The sequence below is a fragment of the Lactuca sativa genome, chromosome 2 (assembly GCF_002870075.4).
Source record: "Lactuca sativa cultivar Salinas chromosome 2, Lsat_Salinas_v11, whole genome shotgun sequence".
Lineage (NCBI taxonomy): Eukaryota > Viridiplantae > Streptophyta > Magnoliopsida > Asterales > Asteraceae > Lactuca > Lactuca sativa.
Window position 1 is genome coordinate 138,345,611 of NC_056624.2, and position 22,473 is coordinate 138,368,083.

The 22,473-nt window shown below is 34.6% G+C and overlaps 2 protein-coding genes across 2 annotated transcripts; one reads left to right on the forward strand and one right to left on the reverse strand.

Annotated features, from left to right (window-relative positions):
• The first annotated feature begins 10,751 nt into the window (after positions 1–10,751).
• Positions 10,752–13,125, forward strand: LOC111893244 (protein SINE1). Its single transcript, XM_023889311.3, has 3 exons — positions 10,752–11,012; positions 11,326–12,542; positions 12,638–13,125. Exons 2-3 carry the CDS (start codon positions 11,334–11,336, stop codon positions 12,953–12,955), a joined length of 1,527 nt encoding a protein of 508 aa, XP_023745079.1. The 5' UTR covers positions 10,752–11,012; positions 11,326–11,333; the 3' UTR covers positions 12,956–13,125.
• Positions 13,126–14,714: 1,589 nt separating this feature from the next.
• On the reverse strand, positions 14,715–21,187 carry LOC111893255 (glutamate dehydrogenase B). The gene is made up of 10 exons (XM_023889321.3): positions 20,908–21,187; positions 20,704–20,805; positions 17,799–17,916; positions 17,611–17,724; positions 17,306–17,527; positions 17,126–17,200; positions 16,612–16,728; positions 16,285–16,535; positions 16,039–16,201; positions 14,715–15,216 (listed from the first exon to the last, which is right to left on the reverse strand). The coding sequence occupies exons 3-10, from the start codon at positions 17,904–17,906 to the stop codon at positions 15,031–15,033; spliced, it is 1,236 nt and encodes a 411-aa protein (XP_023745089.1). The 5' UTR covers positions 17,907–17,916; positions 20,704–20,805; positions 20,908–21,187; the 3' UTR covers positions 14,715–15,030.
• Between the last annotated feature and the right edge of the window lie 1,286 nt (positions 21,188–22,473).

The window sequence follows — 22,473 nt, forward strand, 5'->3', positions numbered from 1 at the left end:
GGCCGAAGGCTCGGGGAATAGTCCAGTCAGGTTGAAGTCCCATAGGGCGGTCCAGACATGCTGAAGGTTCTGAGATTCGTCCAGGTAGGCTGAAGGCTTGGTAAGGCAGTCCAGTCATGTTGAAGTCTCTGTATGGGTTAGTGGATCTGTATGCGGAGAATGAGTGAATATGTCGCCATGCAATAGTAATCGATATGGTCTGGCCCCAAGTATTGATCAAGATGATGGAGTTGGCTGGAGGCCGTGCATGGGCCTTGTTAGTTATGAGATCGGATTCGGAGTATATGGGAGTTCGAGAATAGCAGTTGCTCTACATGGATAGTGTAGAGTGGAGTTTAGCACAGTGGCATTTACAGGTGTGGTAAGGGTTGTTGAGTAGATTTCCGGGAAAGGAAATGTATGTAGCTCTGGGAAGGAGTGTGGGTTATCTGAAAGGAAAGCAGTAGTGTAAATGGATGATCGAAAGTACTTCAGTTATTGATAGTAAGCACTATGATTGTACCAGATGTATGAAAGCACATACGGGTTGGATGCCCGTTGAGGTTGTGGAATGGTTAGCACGGATGTTGAGTTAGAGGAGCTCGGAAGTGATGCAAGGGTAGATCCTTGGGTTCCAAATTATGGTTGAGGTCATGAGTTATGTATGTAGTGGTGTTCCATCTTAAGGATGGTCGGATCATCGTAGGCGTGCCTGGTCTTCCAGCCCGAGGCTGATTGGACCAGGTACGGTGTGTATATACGTTATAGCTAGGTGTCCATGAGAGTTACTCGGAAGATGTGAGATGTTCTATCATGTCAGCGTGGTAAGGGATTTGACTCAAGGAGGAAACGAGTTGAGTTTCCATCGGTGCAAGTTAATAGAAGTAGCACCAGTTGGGCAAAGCATAGCAGGTTCATACTGGGTCAGGACCCGGTGGTTTATAATGGCATCCAGTTTTCGCAGGCGGCGAATGAATGCGTAAGACGGAAGTATGGTAATGTCATCAGGTGGCACTTAGTTGATGAGTGTTTTCATAAGAGAAAAGAAGCTGGTAACCGGCTTGAAGCAGTTATCAGGACCCTGCAAGGGAAGAGATGGATTTTACAAGGATTCGATAGTAGTGTCTGAAGGAATTTTGGTCGGTTTGAGATCAGTGCATGCATTGTGAGAATATCATCCGGAAGTTTGTGTTGTCGCGGGCTTCGAGGATGAAGCCTAATTTAAGTGGGGGAGAATAGTAACATCCCACATTCGCAAACAAGTAGTTGAAGGGTGCTAAGTGTAAATTAAGGAAGCTACTCGACGAGTAGGTATGCTACTCGTCGAGTCGGAGTGGGAGTGATCGCGGGTTAAGTGGCCAACTCGCCGAGTCGGAAGTTGTACTCGACAAGTTGGTGCTGGAATGAGAAAACCCTAATCCTGAAGGTTGCACCCTATTTAAAGGACTTTATGTCCTTTTCCCAACCTCCTAATCCCCCTGAGAGTTCCAGAAGAACTCTAATTTCGTGTGAGACTTCATTGTTAAGGAATTGGAGCTTGGAAGAGGAATTTGGTGTAAGGAGCTTGAGGAATTAGAGGCTAGCATCAAGGGGATTGTGTGGATCTGGGATCTACATCTGTTTGGGCACATTTCAGAGGTAAGAAGCCATAATCTTAAGCTATTTTCCTTTTTGGTTCATCCTTGGTGGTTGATGTGGAGTTCATTAGTTTGTTTGATATCTATTTCGGGTTTGGAGTTTAGATCTGAGGTTGCTACTCCAGATCTAGACTTATGATGGCCTATAATGTCATAAATTTTCAGTCATTGAGTTGTTGGTGAAGCCCTTTTGTCTAAAACCCAAGCCCTAGTGTGTTTTGGGCCTATATCTCCTTGGTTTCACGTAAAGTTTGCAACTTTATGTGAGGGTTAGATTGTAGAAGGGTGGATCTATGGATTGGAGACCCTGCATGGCTCGAAAAGCCTCTAATTGGAGTGAGAACTGGAGAGACTCAGCGAGTCACATGGGTGTACTCGACGAGTTGTATAAACATGTGCATGGACTCGACGAGTGGAAGAACAACTCGGCGAGTCTGTTGAAGATTGCCTTGGACTCAGCTAGTCTGTTCTTGGACTCGGCGAGTCAGGCCGCAGAACCCCAACCTCTTTTGGTTAAAGCCTTGGATTAAGTGAGTCGTTTGGCAACTCAGTGAGTCGGACAGGATGGGACTCAGAGATCGTTGGACTCGGTGAGTCTTGGGGCGACTCAACGAGTTAAGTTGTGTTATGAGAGTTTTCTGGGTATGGGAACTCGGCGAGTCGACAGGGTGACTCGGCGAGTAGAGTCAACCAGGAAGGTTGACTTTGACTGAGGACTTTGACTTTGACCAAGAGTTGGCCAGTTTGACTTCCAAGGGTACTTTGGTAATATTGGTATTTATGGAATTGGTTCTTTGGTAGTGTTCAGTGGCGATGATCGTGTCGGTCGTCGGAGCAGCTTGGTCTTATCTTTTCAGTCGGCAATTGCAGGTGAGTTAACCTCACTTTATCGACAGGGTCTACGGCACCAAGGCCGGCCCTTTATCGGATGGAAATTCGGGTATTGTTTGCTATGTTATTGATTTGCTAGATCTACATTCTGGTATTTAGGATTGTATTATGTTAGTGACCTGGTTAAGGTCAGTACCCCGATATATAGGGTAATGTTATGCTAGTGACCGGTTAGGTCGGAATCCTGGTTAGGATGTTGATATGCCATGTGATATGTCAGACTGTCTATCTGGTTAAGGAATTGTTATGTGATTAATTGTTTTATGTGCACGTGATTGTTTGACTGGGGTTGGGTTGAGGCGGGTCCTGCTTTATGCTGTAGGCCAATATACCCAAGGCGGATCAGATATCCCGAAGGCCCAACAAGCGGTCCGGATAGGCAGAAGGCCCTATGCGGGCAGACCAGACGTGCCAAGGCTCGGAGAGTGGACCAGGCCGACTGAAGGCCCGATGTGGGCGGACTAGTCATACTGTAGACTCAGAGAGTGGACCAGGTGGATTGAAGGCCCGATACGGGCGGACCAATCACACTATAGACTCGATGTACATGGCTAGACTCGAAGGGTGGACCTGGTGGACTGAAGGCACGGTGCGGGCGGACCAATCACACTGTAGACTCGATGTACATGGCTAGACTCGGAGGGTGGACTAGGGGGACTGAAGGCCCGGTGCTGGCGGACAAATCACACAGTAGACCCGATGTGCATGGTTGTTCTGTATTGTGATATGATATGAGTATGGTTATATGTGGATGGTATTTTGGGGGTAACTCACTAAACTTTCGGGCTTACAGTTCAGTGTTTTATTTCAGGTACTTCAGGAGATCGTGGCAAGGCGAAGGCATGATCATAGCGTTCCTCATGTTTTACGATTTATGTGATATGGTTCTAGGGAATACTATGATGTTTAAACTATTTTGAAACAAATGTATGAACTTAATGGTTTTTGAATGAATTAAAATGTTTTAATTTGGCTCGAATTTTATTGTCGTTACAATGGTGCCTTAGCTATCGGAGTGGCACTCGGCACCAAATCAATGTGAAACTCCACTTGCCTATCCAGAGGCACCCTAGGAAACTCCTTGGGAAAGACATCCGGATAATCCTGTACAACCAGTACACTTCTCAAATCTATTGGGTTCTCGACCCTCGTATTCGAGATATACGCCAAAAATTCTGCACATCCCTGATGGGGAAGTCTCCTAGCCCTCGCAGCTGAACAGAGGGTTGCCCCCTACGAGGCCCTCTCCCCAGGAATAATCAGTTCTCCACCACTTGGTGTTTAAACTCTCACCAGTTGACGCTCGCAGTCTATCGTGGCCCCATTGGCCCCCAACCAGTCCATTTCGACGATCACCTTCAGTCCTCGCAATGGTTTCAAAACCATATCAACACAGAACCTATCCCCAAACACATTTAGGATACAATCCTGATCTACCCTTTCCGCACTCACGATGCGGTAATCCGCAATCTAAACCTCCAGCGAGGAATCCAACGTCCCCGGAGCACCCTTAAACTTCTTGCTGAGTGCAAGAGACACAAATGATTGGGTAGCCTCCAAATCAAAAAGAACATGGATTGACATACTATTGACCAAAAACGTCCCAGACACGACATCTGGAACTGCCCGCGCCTCCTCGGTAGTCAACTGAAATGTGCGGCTCTTCACTGCCGGAGTTTTCGCCTTGGAAGGGCGGCCATCAGTGATCCTCATCGTGGCGGGAGCAGGCGTCGTCACTGCTCCTCCTCTTTTAACATCCATAAAATTCATGAAAATTTAAAACTTTTTCAAGCATTCAAAAACCATCATTTATTACAAAATGTTTTCAAAATAGTTTCATATCAGAGTATCCAAAAATCAAATCATAAAAATGCAAGGAGGTGCACCATCATGCCTTCGCCTTCATGCGATCATCCGAAGTACCTGAAACAAAATCCAAAAATGTAAGCCCGAAGCTTAGTGAGTATCCCCATAATTCGGTTATGACTACGGTATCCCTTTTCATAATCTGAATTATGAGAACTTGGCAAATAGAAATGGAAATGTTATAGCAAAAGACTGGTTTAGTCTTTATGTGAGACATCATGAATCGTGTCCCATATGCTTCAGATATAGGATCGATTACATGTGCTATATTCATCCTTTCTAAAATTTTCCAAATGCCTGGGGCATTAAGAAGGGAAAAGGTCTAGAATTGGATATGACTAAAAAAAATTAAACAATTGTTGAGGACAATCTAAGGCTTACCAAAGATTGGTTGATCAAGGACAGTTGGAGGTATAGTGATAATTTTGGTAGGAACATATTGACATAATCTGTAAGGAGGCAACTCTTGTTCATAAGTGATAGTCAAAATGGAATATGGAAATGTTTCAAAGTTAGAAATTATTCAATCTGTGTAAGATTAGGAAACTTAATGCAAGAAGGATGTTTCCAAGGAGCTGATCTCCTTTGGAATGCTCTGTAATGATTATTGTCAAGTCTTTCCGACTTTGTGCATAATCATTACAAGAGGATCAACGCATATAAGTTTAGAATCTAACATATTTCAGTAAATGGCATGAATTTGGAATTCTTGCATTTGCGGTAAGGATTTGGGACTGTGAAAAGAGGATCATTGGAGTTGTGTTCAATTGATCTAATTCACAAAATTAAGATCATAGACAAACATAGTATGCATACTTGGTGTATGGCATGACTAGTGTTTAGAAAACATAGAGTACATGCTTGGAGCATGTGACAACTATTGTTTTAAATTCAAGAATAAAGTTGATAGCTGAAACAGTATACAATGAATAATGTGTAATCATATGGTGATAAATAAAAGGTGTCTTATTTATATTCATAAGTTCTGAGACCATATTGGATTCGATTATTATTGTGTTTCACTTTGCATGTTTTGACTTCCAGAATAACTAGATCGTTCTTCCTGATTGACTAAGTTATTCAAACCATCCACAGTCGGTCATATGTTAGAAGTAGATATGAATTAAGACTGTCATGGGTTGGCTTGTAGAGGTCTAAGATGTTGGACAAAGGGCTACAACACTCATGAGTACTCATAAGTTCTGAGTATTGGATTCAACCCGCGCTCATTGGAATCACTTCATGGATTTTATCACGAGTGATCACGAGACTATAATATCTTATATTCTTCAAACCTAGAGATATGAGTTGTTACTATGAGTTGGTTATACATTGATTACATGAAAACGCATTGGTAACTCGATGTTATAAAACGTGCCTTTGTGTATGATTCAACACGTAGTAGAACAAGCCATATGAGTCGAAGTTTATCCATTCCTTTTACCTTCGGGATAAAAGTGATATCTGTGGGCCCCTCGATGATTTGATGATGACAAATGGAAGTGCTCAGCCGGGCCAGGACTTATTTGATTTGTTCAATTAGTCATTCGTCATAAATTGGAAATCGGGAAACAACAAATGGACATAGAGAATGATTATAATCCATGTCTCGGTCCATATGATATCCAGAATGGAGGAATATATGATCCTTTATCTAATGGACAAGTCATTGACAAAGGTCAGAGTTCATTGGCAAGGTCAGAGTTCGACGAAAGCTTTTGAGAGCTACGATTGCCAGTCGGTTCTTGAAGTCATACTTGCAATAATATTTTTAGACTTATCCAAGTGGGAGATTGTTGGATTAATGCATAAGTCCATAACTATAATTGGTAAGACTTGACCCGACCCAACATGGTCCATTTGGGTTGCATGGCATCATGCACTTGGATAGACTATAATGAGAGAAATAACACTTAAGGTTGATTAATATATTATAAGTTCTAATATATTAATAGGATTATTTAATTAGTAGTGATCAAGAATTAATCTAAAATTAATTAAGTGATCAAAAGAAGACTAATTAAATATATGGGTTGATTGTGTAAATCATCCATACTTGTATAGTGGGCTAATGCTCCATGGATAATCAAGTTGGGCTAAAAACCCATAGGATGGTCCATGGATGCTCCATGGTGTATTTGAACCCATGGATCCAACGAAATGGAAGGCCATGACAATTAGGGTTTACCCTAATTGTAACAACTATATAAGATCATATTCTTTGGGAAAAATCGGCTACTATGAATAAGAAGAAAGGGCTAGCCGATTTTAGGAGTGTTCAAGTTTCTCTCAAGTTATTCCAAGTGTATTTGGTGTTGTGTGAACCATTTGAGGTGTAACACTTGAGGCACTTGACACTCAAGCTTCATGAAGACATTCTACATCAAAGAGGTATGTATTCTATCTTGTTATATTCATTATTTTGTATGCTAGATTAGGATAATACATTGGATGTTCATAATTGCATGTATAATAGAGAAAACATAGGTCCAAGGTATTTAGGGTTGCATATACACTTAGGAGTGTTAGAATGCTCAAAGCCCAACAGTTACCACATAAAGTTGCCAAATTTACGTGCATGCAAGGCCTCAAGAGGCTAAAACACTCAAAACTAAGCTTATGAAGAGGTTTAGGGCATGGAGAAAGGCCAAAGCTTGATAAAGTCAATGACTTTATCACTATGGGGGTATAGAGGAGTCTAGATCTGAAGTTACAACTTCAACTCTTATCCAACTTCCAGAAATAGGTCCAAATGGGCTAAAATGGCCCAATCTCTTGAATGGAGAGATCTAACCAAAGAAAGATCAAGGTAATAGCTTCTTACCTTCAAATAGTTGTTACAACTGAGTAGATGCTAGATCTTTAAGCTCATTCTCGTTCCAAGCTCTTAAATCCTTGTGTTCTTCAAGAAATGTATCAAACACACACTCTTTGGCCTTACACACATTCAATATAGAGGGTTATCTCGACTATGGTTTGCTTCTGGATTGTAAAGACGATGATGGAGGCCACAAATGAACCATATGTTCTTTATATAGGGTGTAAAACCCGGAAAATTAGGGTTTTCCTTTCCAACGCCTACTCGTTGAGTTGAGGCTCCTAACTCGTCGAGTAGGATCCTTAACCCGCGTCCAGAAAAATTTCTACACGACGACTTGGAGCTCCCCAACTCTTTGAGTTCCGATCCAAAACCCTAAAACCTGAAAAAAAACATTACTTGGATAAAGCGTTACCAAAGAAGGACATATTTCTAGGGACCACCTGAAGAAAAATGAAGCAGCAAGACCGAATGCGCCACCAAAGCCATAGGCGAGAGCATCCAAATGTCCTTGGTGAAGTAGGTGACGACGCAAGGAATCAGGAGTAAGGATTTATATATCGAGATATGAAGTAGCCTTGTAGATAGTATCATGTAGTATAGCCTAATACAAGAAGGCATAATATAGGATGAACTTAAATATCTATATAATCGTTTCAAGAAATAATATAAACCTTTGTTATGTTATCCGATGTGTTAAATGAGTATGTGAAATTCTTGTATGGTGACTTGGAGTACTGTGAGACAATACTTGGGACGAGTATGAGTAGGTGCGAAAGATAGTAAATGCCTATACTACCCGAAGCACATGACTCACACTTGGATCAGGGAAAGTCACAAGGTTATTAAGGCATTAGTAGTCGAGTTTGTTTCATTTGTTTCTGTCGTTACCATCGTTTCGGTAATGACTAAGAAGATGATTGTTATTCTGACCCGCCACCGATGCTCCTAGTCTTCATATGAGATAACTAACTGCCGAAACAAAATCCCTTACGCGAGCATCACCCTTGACCTCAATTCGAACCTGTTGCCCTCAATACTTAAATATAAAACTTTGAGATAATATGCAACTCTTCAATATTGTGTCTTGAATAAACGAATCTCCCCTTTTAGAAATAAGTTTTTGAACTCAAATTTAGGGTCGATATTGCTAGCAAACCCAACTGACTCAAGGTTTATAAACATATTATGAATTAATGGTACATTATTTTTTGTTTAACATCTCATAACTAAATACACAAAGTCACTTGTTTATATGAAAATGTTTCCAAGTAGCTATATCATTGTTGTGTTGATGTAGGACGCCTTCAAATGTAGGCTTTAAACTTTTTTCAAAGTAGGTTCTAAAAGTTTCCTATATAAAACTAGTTGATAAGTTATAAAATAACATAAAAATGTACTTAGAAGAATATGTTTTTGTAATTAATTAATAGTACCTTCAGATTTTTTTTAAAAAACTAGCTTATAAACTATTTTTTGTTTGTCAAATATACAACTTGAAAAATAAACTAATTATCGCTATAGAAACACAACCTAATATACATTTTAATACGAGCATACCAATAATTACAAAATAAAAGATAATTTTAAATGAATTTCAGAAATAAAACAAATTAAACATACATATAATTTGAATTTATGATTTATGATCATCCATTCATCCGAATACTAAAATATTCTGGAAAATCATTATTCAAATTTATAAGTTTGGATATCTAAATTTCAAGTAATTTTGATTGTTATTTTAAAATTTGAATTTAAATATATTTGTTGATCCATATAAGAAACAACGAAATAGCATAAAATTTGTATTTGAACTCTTGATGATACTCCAAGAAATTATTTAATAATTGATATTTGGTATTAAATTATAGAATTGAAGGACCAACTGTATTGAAACCGAAAGGGACAATATCCACAAGTATTACATTCCTGGTTCGTTGAGAGATGGGATGCATGCATATGAAATATATTTGTTTGAGCAAATTTACATTAGAATTAATTAGGTGGGCCCTTATGATATTAATAATTCTGTAGGGACTATTTTGTAATTTACCGTTTTTGTCCATATTTTTGGTATATTCTGTTATGGACCATCAAAAAACAAAAAAGGAAAAAGATGTGTAAAAAGAGCGGGAAGATTTAAATAAATTCGCTGGTCTCATGAGAATTTAAAGTGAATTACAAGAATGCCCTTTTTCACCATTAATAATAATAATAATAATAATAATAATAATAATAATAATAATAATCACATCAGCCATAGGGGTGGATATTAATAGGAAGAGGGGGAGGGGGCGGAATACTACCAGCTTAAATTAAATAGGAAGCGAGTTATAAGTCAAAACCTATCCTAATGTCTAGAAAACAATTTATTGTTAACATGTTCTTGAGATTAATAGCATGACATAAACTATAAAGTAAAAATAGAGATCATAAATTAGATAGAGATGATAAACTAGATGATTAAATTTTCATCTATTGTGGTTTAGATTTTTGTCTTATTTGATAACTTTTTTAATTTTTTATATTGTTTTATATATTGTATTGTTGTTTATAATTTTGTCAATATAAAGTAAAAACATAGATCATAAATTAGACGATTAAATTTTCATCTATTGTGTTTTAGATTTTTGTCATGATTTGATAATTTTTTTAGTTTTTATATTGTATTGTTGTTTATAGTTTGGTCAATTTAACATATGAATAAGATGGGTGCTTAATTTTTAACAATCAATTTGATAAAAAATTATTTGCACATCGATTTATAAACGAGTGTTTAATGTCATATATTGAGAAAGATATGTTAATTGGTATTAACAATGATAAATTTATAGATTGTTTTCTTAATATCAGAAATTGCTCATAAACAAATGTAAAATATTTACCGGTATTTATTGAATTATGTTTGATCTTTGGTATTAAAGTTAATGATATACTTGTATAAATGATATTGGACGTATTAGGCGAAACAAATTGATAGTGTTTTGTTAAATGTTATGTAAGATAATTTTTAGATTTGGAGTATTTTGTTTAAACTAAACACTAGAAACTTGTCATCAAATGAGATTTTTTGTTCACAATAAAGCGTTTTGTCAAACGCTAAAAGATAGAAGCTCTTAAAAGATCCATACCAAATACACCCTTATTAACAATTTGACTCAATAACAAAAAAACATAACCCATGTTTTGTCTCATCATTTAAGCTGGACACAAGTTTTGATCATGAATTCCTTGTTATGACCTAGATATCAACAAACCACCATCATTTCCTTGGTTTCAACCATTTTATTTTGAAGTAACTTTTAAATTATAATTTATTTGTTTTAAAATAAATATTTTAATCTTGTATTTCAAACAAGCATTTTTTTTTTAAAGTTCTAGAAAACCCATTATCAACCAAACCTATAATCTCCCAAATAAATACTCATAAATATTATTTTGTCTAATAGACATATAAATTAAATATGAGAGGGTATAATAGTCAAAGCAACAAAAGTAGACGAGGGAAAAAGGAAACATTTGAATTACTTTAGAATCCCTATCCCTATATACGATGGGGGGAAAGAAAAATACTAGGGTCATTGGAGGGACAGCTAAGCTCTTACAGTTTCACGGAATCCACGGTGCCCAATTTATCCAATCAAGAAAATCCAGACCCTTCTTTCATCAAATTACATACACACAGTCGATCCGTATTACAAATTCTTTAATATTCATGTCAAAAACCAGAAACCCATTTTCTTCATTTCTTAATTGTTTTGTGTTTTTATGAGCGATTAAGTCGAAGTTAGCATCAAGAGCCTTTTCATCTCACACAGGTACTACTCGATATTATACCAATGTTGATAATTTTGTGTTCTTGTAATGTGTTAACTCGATTGAATGAAAATCCGAATGTTCTTTCGATTTTTGCACTAGCGTGTAAGAGAATTCTTGGGTTTTTGTTTGATTGTAAATTTGTAATTCCAATTTCGTTTACCCACAAAGAGAAATGAACTTCTGGGTCTTCATTGCTATAGTTATCTTCTTATTTGCGTTAATTGATACTAGAGTTAATAATTCACTTAATTCGAAGATTGTGTTGTATCTGATTGTATTTTTTTGATGTTGTTGTCTGGTTTTCGTTTACAGTGAACTGAATGGGAAGAAATCTGAGTCCTGTGGTTAAGCGAGAACTTGAAAATCTGGATAAAGACGCCGATAGCAGGAAATCAGCCATGAAAGCATTGAAATCTTACGTCAAAGATTTGGATTCAAAGGCGATTCCAATCTTTCTTGCTCAAGTTTCCGAAACCAATGACACCGGAACAACTTCAGGTGAATACACAATCTCACTTTACGAAGCTCTTGCTCGTGTTCATGGCACAAAGATTGTCCCCCAAATCGACAACATCATGTCCACCATTATCAAGACCTTAAAATCCACTGTAACATCTTTCGCTCTTCACCAAGCTTGCTCAAAGGTAGTCCCCGCCATTGCTAGATACGGAATCGACCCCACCACTCCAGACGACAAAAAAAGACGAATCATTCATTCCCTTTGTAAACCCCTTTCCGATTCCCTTTTAGCTAATCAAGAAAGTTTATCTTCTGGCGCTGCTCTCTGTTTAAAAGCTCTTGTTGACTCTGATAACTGGCGATTTGCTTCAAGTGAAATGGTGAATGAAGTATGTCAAAGAGTTGTTGGGGCTTTGGAAAAACCTATGCAGAGTAATTCACATATGGGGTTAGTTATGTCTCTCGCTAAACATAACAGTTTAGTCGTTGAAGCTTATGCGCGATTGTTGATTTGGTCGGGTGTTACGATATTGAATACGGGTGCTTCAGAGGGGAACTCTCAGAAACGATTGGTTGCAATTCAAATGATTAATTTTCTTATGAAGTGTTTGGATTACAAGTGTATAATGTCTGAACTTAACTTTGTAATTGAAGAAATGGAGAAGTGTGAAGGCGAAGGTGATCAAATGGCGTATGTTAAAGGTGCTGCCTTTGAAGCAATGGAAACAGCAAAGAGAATCTTGATTGAAAAAGGTTCGAAATTTAAGCAAAATGGTAAAAAGGGTGAATCTGATTTCACTTTATCACCCGAATCACAAACCATGGGTTCATTCGGTGGGTATACTTCGATGGTTGACTCACCAGTCTCAGTCGTTGACTCTTCAAAAAGTGTGAGTAGAAAGCTTTGGAGGCATGACAATGGTGTGGTGGATGTTTCTTTGAAAGATGGGTTGTTTTCAAGTAACAGAAGTGTTAATGAAAACGGGTTTTGTGAAGATGAAGGAGATTATGAAGATGGGTTTTCAGGATTCTTTCAGAAAAGTTCAAGAAGTGTTACTCCTAGTCCTCAGGTATTTGATAATTTGAATATTTGATCTTGTTTTCTTTTGAATCTTGATTAATCGGTTTATCTTTATCTTATATGCTTTTTAAAATCTTGTTACAGAGAGCTCGATCTTATATGGATATTGAGAATGTTAAGATGTACACAACTCCAAGAAAGCATGTTGATGAAAATGTTGTTGTGAGTGATCTTAGCGATTGTGTCACTCATGAAGATGATGAACATGATAATCTTACTTCAGAATCAATGTGTTCAACTCAAGTCATTACACATGGAGATGAACTAGTTCTTGAAACTAAAGCAACAGTATGGTTATTTGGTTATAGATTTGTGTTTGGTTTTGTTGCTTTGTTTGCAATGATTGTTTGTTTCTTGTTAGTTGGAGATCTACAGGAGGATTTTAATCTTGTTCCTACATGATTTTGTTAGGTTGTACTTTTGTTGATGTATGTTTGAGAGACTCATGGATTTGAGAATTTGTATTTGGTAGGTTATATGTACTCTCTTTATTAGAATTAGTATGTTTTTTAAAAGAATTATGTAGTTTGACTTTAAGTTTTCTTATGTATGAATAAATGTCTTTTATCACATTGTTAATTATGTTTTCATCAGATTTATGTATTTTTATAAGTCATAATGCTTGTCAAAGATTTTCATAAGAATGATGCCTAAAGAAGTATAAAAAATCTAAGTTGGATGTTTCATAGAAATGATAGGATAACTCGGTTGTTTATAACAATTAGTAATAACTGAAAAAAATGTATACAATTACAATCAAGTTCATTAAGCAGGGGGAAACCAGATAAAGCTCCAATATGCAGTTATATGTAAAGGAAATCCAAAATTTTCATATGGTTAATTACAAAAAACACAATATATTAGTTGTTCTTTTTTTTTTTTTTCAAATGAAAGCTACTTTTTTTTAAAAGCCTTTCATTTTTCCATTTTGTCGATTCGATTAATTTAGCACATTTACTACTTACAAGTAACCTTGCACTTCCCCCCCCCCCCCCCCCCCCCCCCCCCCCCCCCCCCCCCCAAAAAAAAAAAAAAAAAAAACCCCTCAAAAAAACCCAACATTTTATTTTTTGATTCATTATTCCTTTGGTGTTTATTATATTATTATTTTTTTAATGTTGCTGCTGTTTATGATGTTCTTGATAGTTTTCACCATTAAAATTTGAAGAAAACAACTGTTATTTTTTTCAAACCAAAGAAAGGATGTCGTGTACAATTCATGTACAATTCTTATTGACAAAATGTATGATAATTCACATGTCCGATTTTTGTTTACAAAATGCATATAAAATCTATTTTTATGTAAAAATTTATAGACGGGGGCTAACCATTTGGATAATATATCAACATCTTGATTGAATGAAATTCCTAAGAATCCATCGAACAAAGTAAATAGAATCAGTATAAGTATTGAGAATAACATAGCATTATCCCTACGAATACGTCTTGGTATTGCCAAAACATGGAATAGAAAGAAAGGGTTATCATATTTCTTACATTCTCATAAAATTTATATACTTTATTCGAAAAATAGATATGGATTTTTCTCCATTTTTAATAAAGTTACAAAACTAAAGTTTTTGTTACTTATTTCGAACATTCTTTACCCCGTAGATATATTGAATAAGAGGTATTTTTTTTTTTCACTATAATTTTGAAAATGAATGTTTAAATGTCCTTCAAAAGTAAGAAAATAGATGCGACACATATAAAATACGGTTAATTCCAACATTCTTGTTTGCAAAATGCATAATAATTCACATCTTAGATTCTGTTGGCAACATACATATCAAAATATCTTTTAGAGGATGCTGAGAGATTATAGCAAGTGAAAGACCAATGGTCTAAGCTGGTTTGACATCTTAGCTTTAATTTAAGAATCAAACAGAAATACAACTTTCGAACTCCAAGTGGTCTAAGATACCAAGTTAACTTAGACCGTTGTTTTATTCATGTGCTATAATCTCGAATCATTCTATAAATATATTTTGATATGTATTTTGCCAACAAAAGTTATACATAAATCCTTTCTCCTAATTTTGGAAAACATCAAATGTCTCATTCAAAGTTTAATGTTAAAAACGATCAAGAACATCATAATCATCATCAACATGAAGAACATATGCGTTACTCGCCAAAAAAAAAGTTGATCCAAACAAAGTTCACAAAAGATTTTTGTTTTCAAAACATAATATAAATTATTTGTACTCATAAAACTCTTCCAATTCCATATGCATAAAACATTCTTGGAAGTTCCAAATATAAACATAGTTTCACAAGTTGCTACTTCCACATAAACTTCCCAAAAACCATTACAAAATGAGCAAACATAGAAACAAAACAAAGTTTAATTTAAAAAAAAAAAAGACTACCGGACTCAAGGCCAATGTGAAATCATCATAAAACAAGTTAAATCAACCTTCCACATTCGTTTTATTAAAGTGGAGCTTCATATTTATTTTGATTGGTTGGAATTCTTAGGCTTCCCAACCTCTTAGAACAGTAGCTCTTGCAACACGATTGACTCCCAATGTAAAAGCTCCCATACGTAAATCACAATTGTGTGTTTTACACATCTCCTTCACATCTTTAAAACCTTGCACAATATATTTCTTTAACTCTGTGTTCACTTTAGCTTCATCCCACATAAACCCTTGAATATTCTGTATCATAAAACCAATCATTTTTCACCGTTTTATTATATTATTATTCTTGTGAATTCAATTTTTTTTAGTATGTTACATTTTTCGTCCCCAAAAGTTTTCTCTCACAAGTTTGATCCTTATTTGTAAAGTTTCAAGTAAAACTGACTATACTTTTGTGACTGAAATTGCAAAAATATTAACTATACTCGAGGACCAAAAACGTTACAAGAAGCTTGTATACGGACCAAAACTCTAAGAAAATATACTTTCTGGGACCACGAGTGACAAAATCAGCCATACCCAGGGACCAAAAATGTAATTTACACTATGTTTTTCGTCTATGAGTTGAGATTTTTTCGGTTTTTGTTTTATGGAAATCTGTTACATATTGTGATCCATGAACGTTAAATTTCACCACTCAGATGTTACTTTTCAAAATGACCATTTTGCCCTTGGACCGAGAAAACAACGAATTTGGTATTGTTTTTTTTTTTTTTTTTTTTTTTTTTTTAAGGTTTTGTCAGTTGATCCTATGACAAAAAATGGTAATTTTAAAAAATTACCAGCTGGTTTGTTAGATTTATATATAAATAAGCAAACAAAAATATTTGTTCTCAGAATGTTTTCGGAAGAAATGGAGTTTTGGGGATTCCTTTCATCAAAGGGCAAAATGGTCAATCAAAAAAGGTTACAGCTGAATAGTTAGATACCTAGATATCAAAATTGTTAGGTAACATGAAAATAACGACAAAAATTGCAAAGCACATCTTTTAAGGACCAAAATCGGAAAATCAGCTAAAACCAGGGACCAAAAATGTAAAAATTAGTTTAAAGATTTACCTGAACCCATTCGAAATAACTAACAGTTACACCTCCTGAATTTGCAAATATATCAGGGAGGATAACAACGCCTTTCTTTGATAAAATCTCATCGGCTTCAGGATCAGTAGGATGATTAGCTGCTTCAATTATGAATTTCGCCTTAATCTCATTCGCATTTTCCCTTTATTATAAAATATTAAAATCAAATTAATTCATTGATCAACATTAAATATATATTATAAATTTGGGTACTAAAAAAAGAACCTGTTGATTACACCACCAAGGGCAGCTGGAATGAGAATGTCACAATCTTCAACAAGAATGGAATTGGAATCAATTGCATTTGCACCACCAAAGCCTTTTACTCCTTTGTGTTCCTTGACATGTTTCATTAGGGTTGGAATGTCGATTCCATTCTTGTTATGTATTGCTCCACTTATATCACTCACTGCTACGACTTTTCCACCCGCTTCGTGAATCAGTTGAGCAGCCCAGGAACCAACGTTTCCGAATCCCTGAAACACCGGAATGGAATCAGAATATATGTAAGCTTCCAGTTCTATGTTCTATGTATGTATATATGACATATACCTGTATGACAAACCGTTGACCGGAAACACTCATTCCGTGGTCATTAAGAAGGGCTTCTGTTGCAAAAAGTACTCCTCTTCCAGTTGCAGCATCTCTACCCAATGATCCACCAAGATCCTGTAATGATTTTGGAAGGAATGGAATCATTAGAGAGCATTTGGTTCGTGTAATGATTTTGGAAGGAATGGAATCTATCTAAGGAATTGGAATATGAGGAAAATGGAATATAATTCAAACTTATTTAAATGTATATATATGTTGAGGGTATTTTGGTCTTTTAGGAAGAATGGAACTAAATTATGTCCACTTGGCCACCATGGAATGAGATCTCATATTCCGATTCCGTCGGAATTGACAAAACCAACGGACAAAACATGTGTTTCCAAATAGAAAGTTTCACACAGAATGATTCAATCAATTTAAAATGGAAAGTAAAATGTAAAATGTATGTAACTCAGATTCCTGATAAAAAGGGTAGTTTTGGAATTCAAGGAAAAAAGGAAACAGGGCTTACAATAGGTTTTCCAGTAACAACAGCAGGGGAGTATCCATGGAATTTGGAGTATTCATCTAAAATCCAAGCCATTGTCTGTTCAAATTTCAAATTTCAAAGTTCAAAATACAATAATCATAAACCATTTTTGTAAGGTATAATTTATAAAATTTTAAACTTCAATGAATAAAAAAAACAAACCTGGGGATTAGTTCCCATATCAGGAGCAGGAACATCGGTGTGGATTCCAATCAAATCATGAATCTTTTGAGTAAAAACTCTAGTTAATCTTTCCAACTCCGAAATACTCAATTCCGCCGGATTACATCCGATTCCACCTTTCGCACCACCATACGGAATATTCGCCACCGCCGTCTTCCACGTCATCAGTTGCGCTAAAGCGTTAACCTCATCTGGATCAACCTTTTTAACAAATTCACAAAATTAATCCATATCTATAAACATAAATTACAAATTCGATTACTAAATCGTTAAAAAAAACGCACCTCTGGGTGGTATCTGATTCCCCCTTTCATGGGCCCACGAGCATTGTCATGTTGAACCCTGAATCCGACGTAAGACACCAAACTACCATCGTCTTTTGGTATTGTACACTCGACCTATAAAGATTCTTGATTCCGTAAGTAAAAAATCAAGAATCGAAATTAAAAAATTAAAAATAAAAAAATTGAACCTTGATTTCTCTGAATGGAATGAGGAGACTCTTTTCGAGTTTGGAGTCTAAACCTAACAGACGAGCTGCGAGCTTGAAGTTACGATTTGTTGCTGCTAAAGCGTTCATTTTTGTTTGTCTAATGAACGAAGAATGTTAGAGAAAATAAGTTGAATTATGTTTGAGAAAACAATGGGGATTAATTCGAATAATTGAAAGGTAGCACTAACGGATTTGTATATATACTATAAATATCGGGACTTTTTTTATAATGGGAACAAAAAGATATATAAATTTATATTGTCATGCATGAGTTAATTGGGCGTTTAAAGAAGACGAGTCTATTTCGAGGAAGGATACTCGAAGAAAAAAAGTGTTTCTTTCAAGATCTGCAATAGCCAGCTTTATTTTATCATATGTACACGTGGACAAAATTTTCTTTTTTTCTTCTGAAATAAAATTGGAAAAATATATTTGTGTATCTCTGTAATAAATTGGACCTTTATAAAAAAAAGGTTTGATTTTGATCTTGATTGTATGTATTTAAGCTTTCATTATTTTTGTATTGAGATTGTGATTTGGGGTTTATGTTAATTGTTACCAAATTAAAAACGATTATTGTTTGGTGCAATGTATGTAGTTAAATTTATGCATTTGTTTAAGCAAAAGAGAAAAAATGATTATCGATATTAAATTTAAAAATTAGTGTATTAAACACTCGAAAAAATAAATGCGAAAATGATGTGGCGTTTAAAATTAATTAATATTTGAAATAGTGCAATGTATAGTTGTCCGGACAGGTCATGACTAGGGTGGGGAAGTCAACATCTATCCATAAAATCCTCTTCAAATTAAATTTTTTGTTTTAATAACATTTATTTTTATTAAAGGCAGCTTAAATTATATAAATACTTATAAATAAATAAATTTTTCTGACGAATGATCATCGGATCCTAAAGTATCCTTTTAATAAAAGCAAAATTAACTGACACATGATAGTTAATGTCATTAATATCTTCAACCAAATATTAAAAAAAAATGTATTTTCCATTTTTCCTGACAATGTAAAATACAAAATGTTGAAAACATGTTAAACTGGAAGAAGTAAGATCCACGTTTCCACAATACATTCAAAATTGCACATCTTTGTCGACCCATGTGTTTTTCTTAATAAATATTTTTAAAAATATAAATTATTTATAATTTATAACAACACATAATAATTTAAAACACTAATTTGATTAGGATGGAAATGTGAGAAGCATTGTCAACATGCCGCGTATGGATCCAGTCAAACCAGCTAACTCACACAACTACAAAAGCCATCGCTATCCTCTTCGCTCTCAACGACTGATATTAGCCACCGTGGGCAAAATGGTCATTTTACATTCGGATAAACATGTGACATGGTGAGTGGTGACGATGTTAAAAACCCAATTAGTCAACATTGAGGTACATGCTTCATTAAACGTATTAAAATTTGTACTCTATGCATTAGAAGTTGTATTGTACACGTCATGTGACAAGATCAAGCTGATGAATATAAAAAGGGTAAGATCACGTACATAAAATGGAAGATTTAAAAAATATTTTACTTCATTTGGAGAAGTGAAAATGAAATTACAAAATTGAGTGTAAATTGTAGAGTAAATTACACGAATGGTCCCTATGGTTTGGAGTAATTTGCACGTTTGATCCCTAAATAATTTTTTTTAACTTGAAAGGTCGCTACTATTTGTTTTTGTTACGCGTTTGGTCCCTACTATTTATTTTTGTTACACGTTTGATCCATATCTTACGTAAAAATAGTATTATTTAAATAGGAATAAATGGTGAAGTAGGTAAGGTAAGGTGAGGGGATGGGATTGGGGGTGTGTTTATTTAAATAAGTCAAAAAATCAAGGGAAAAATAGTCTTTTTAGGTAAAACAGGGACCAAGTGTGTAACAAAAACAAACAGTAGGGACCTTCCGAGTTAAAAAAATAAGTTAGGGACCAAACGTGCAAATTACCCTAAACCATAGGGACTATTCGTGTAATTTACTCTAAATTGTAACTTGACATGCAATTAAATAAATACATGACTTCTATTTGAATCTCTAATGACTAACACCTTTATAGATATTAAGAAGATTTTTCGGATCAGAACACATGGTTGGATCTAAGATTATCTCTCCTTAAATTGGACAAAAAAAATAGAGATAATTTTATTTAAGTGATACAACACATAAATTAAAGAAATGTAAGAAACAATTTGTAGCAAAAATTAATCCTACGAATATTTTCGTACATTTTTTACTTAAAAAAAAGAACATAAGTGATTTGAAAGAAAATGAAGGGGAAAATTTATCAGTTACTAGATTGTCCATGATCTTCATTGATATTTTTTTTATATGGAAATAATATATTTATAAAATTTGCAACTTTTTATTTCCCAATTCTGACTTAAAACTAAATAAATAATAATAATAACACAGAACGAACCAAATTATTATGAATTTTATCTGATTTAAGACGTAGAATTGTAGATGCATGAAAAGGTGAAAACTAATTGGTCAGAAATGCTCCAATTAAGAAAAAGAAATCGAAGCCCACTTGGCCCAAGTGTATTTTATTTAAGCCCAAATATTGAACCCACAATCCGACCCGAATGTTCACAGGAACATTCATGGTGTCAAAACCCCCAATTTACTACTGCAAACGAGGAGAAACGAAAACGGAAAAACCCTACCGGAACAGATTAATGCTACCTCTATCGTAGCAATCAAGTTTCTAAAGTTAAATTAAGCTACAGATTCAACAAAATCAATTCACATGCAGATGATCGATCAACAAATTCAATGTAACAACGGAAAAATAAAAAACATAACAAGGAATTGAAATTTGAATGTCGATCATATTAATCTGATAATTGAAGTAAAGTTTACCGGATTGTCGACTGAAGAAATGCCGGAGATCAGAGGAGAGTGTCGGAGCGACAGTAGAAAGAAAACCTGTTCTTCACTCCGATAACTCCGCAACTCACTTCGCTGGTATATATAGCAGTGAAATGACATTTAAAAGTAATCAAAATGGAAATGGAAATCGAAATAAATAAAGCAACTAGAATCAAGTTCGTCATGAGCAATTACCTCTCAAAATTGAAAACAATGATGTCAGATAATTAGAATATGTGCTTATCAAATTGATGATGGCAACATGAGTGCCCCAACTATGACGACAGGAATAAGCTACTCATCATCCACCACTGATTCAACAGTACGTCAAGGACGAGTCGCAATAAATCGATTAAATTAAATTAGTTGAAGATTGAAAACATAAATAGGGATACTCAAAGCAGTTACGAAATTGATACAATCAAGGTGAATTTGACACCAAATCGATCTTTCACGTGAATATGTTCTCTTTCATCAGTTCATGGACCATCCTAAAGTCTAAAGTCTAAACTACTCTTCGTTTCAACTTGAAGGTTGGACAACAGAATTTATAGAACATTTTTTCTTTGAATAATGTATTTAAAGAAAATATTAATTTGAGTTATTTTTATTTAAAAAAAAAATTACTTGTTGAGGTTATTAAGTATAATCTCTGCTTAATGATAAACAATATACAAATAAAATAATGTAATTAATTTAATTTAATTATATAAATATTTAAATTATAACAATTGTATTATATGTTATTTATTTATTTATTGATTTTGTTAGTTGTTAAAGTAGTTACTTAGTTAGCTCTATTTAATGATAACCAATTACAAATGAAAACAATATAATTAATTAGTTTATAACCCGTGATAATCACGGATTATAAATTTAATTAAACTTTCATAATAAAAATTTATAATTATTAATTAATTTTTTTAAATAAATTATTAATTAAAAGATATATCAAAATTTTAAAGTTATTATAACTTCAAATTTAACATATAATTAGAAAATGTAAATTTGAATTTTGAAATGAGTTGTTTAATATATCTACATGACACATGACATAATATTAATGGGTAGTTGTATTAGAGTGATACTTGGCAAAAAGAAATTAAAATTATACATTTATTAGAATAGAGATTTAATTAAATTCTATAAATATCTAAACTATAATAATCCTCTTATACGTGTCATTTGTTTGTTTTTTGTTTGTTTGTTAGTTATTAAAGTAATTAATATACATATATTAAGGAAATGAAAGTTAGGAACAGTAAAGTTCCTAACCTTTTGACAGAAATGGTCATTTGATTATGGGTGATGTTGCAATTGTGTTTATTTTTTTACCTTCCAATTATGCCACAATACTATATGGCTTAGGCAAATTTCATCCCTTTAAGAATAGTAAAGTTTTGTCCTTCAAACTTTGGCCACAATTGTTTGTGATGTTAACACTTTTGGTTGTAACGACCTAATTTTTACCAAGATTTTTTTTCATTTTTAATTAATCAAACAAATCCCATAATCCATAAACTTCCAAACCATTTGTTTTCCAATTCACAATTATTACAATTTCATTGTACTTTTTGAAAACATCAGAGAGTCGCAAACACACAAAAAGAGAGGTAGAGTGCACGCCACATCATCACGCCTTGTCTTTGCCCTTAGGCTCTGAAGTACCTGAAACAATCAACAACCTGTAAGCGAAATGCTTAGTGAGTTTCCCAGAGCATACCACACACACAAACCACATATCATATATCCTATTAGCTA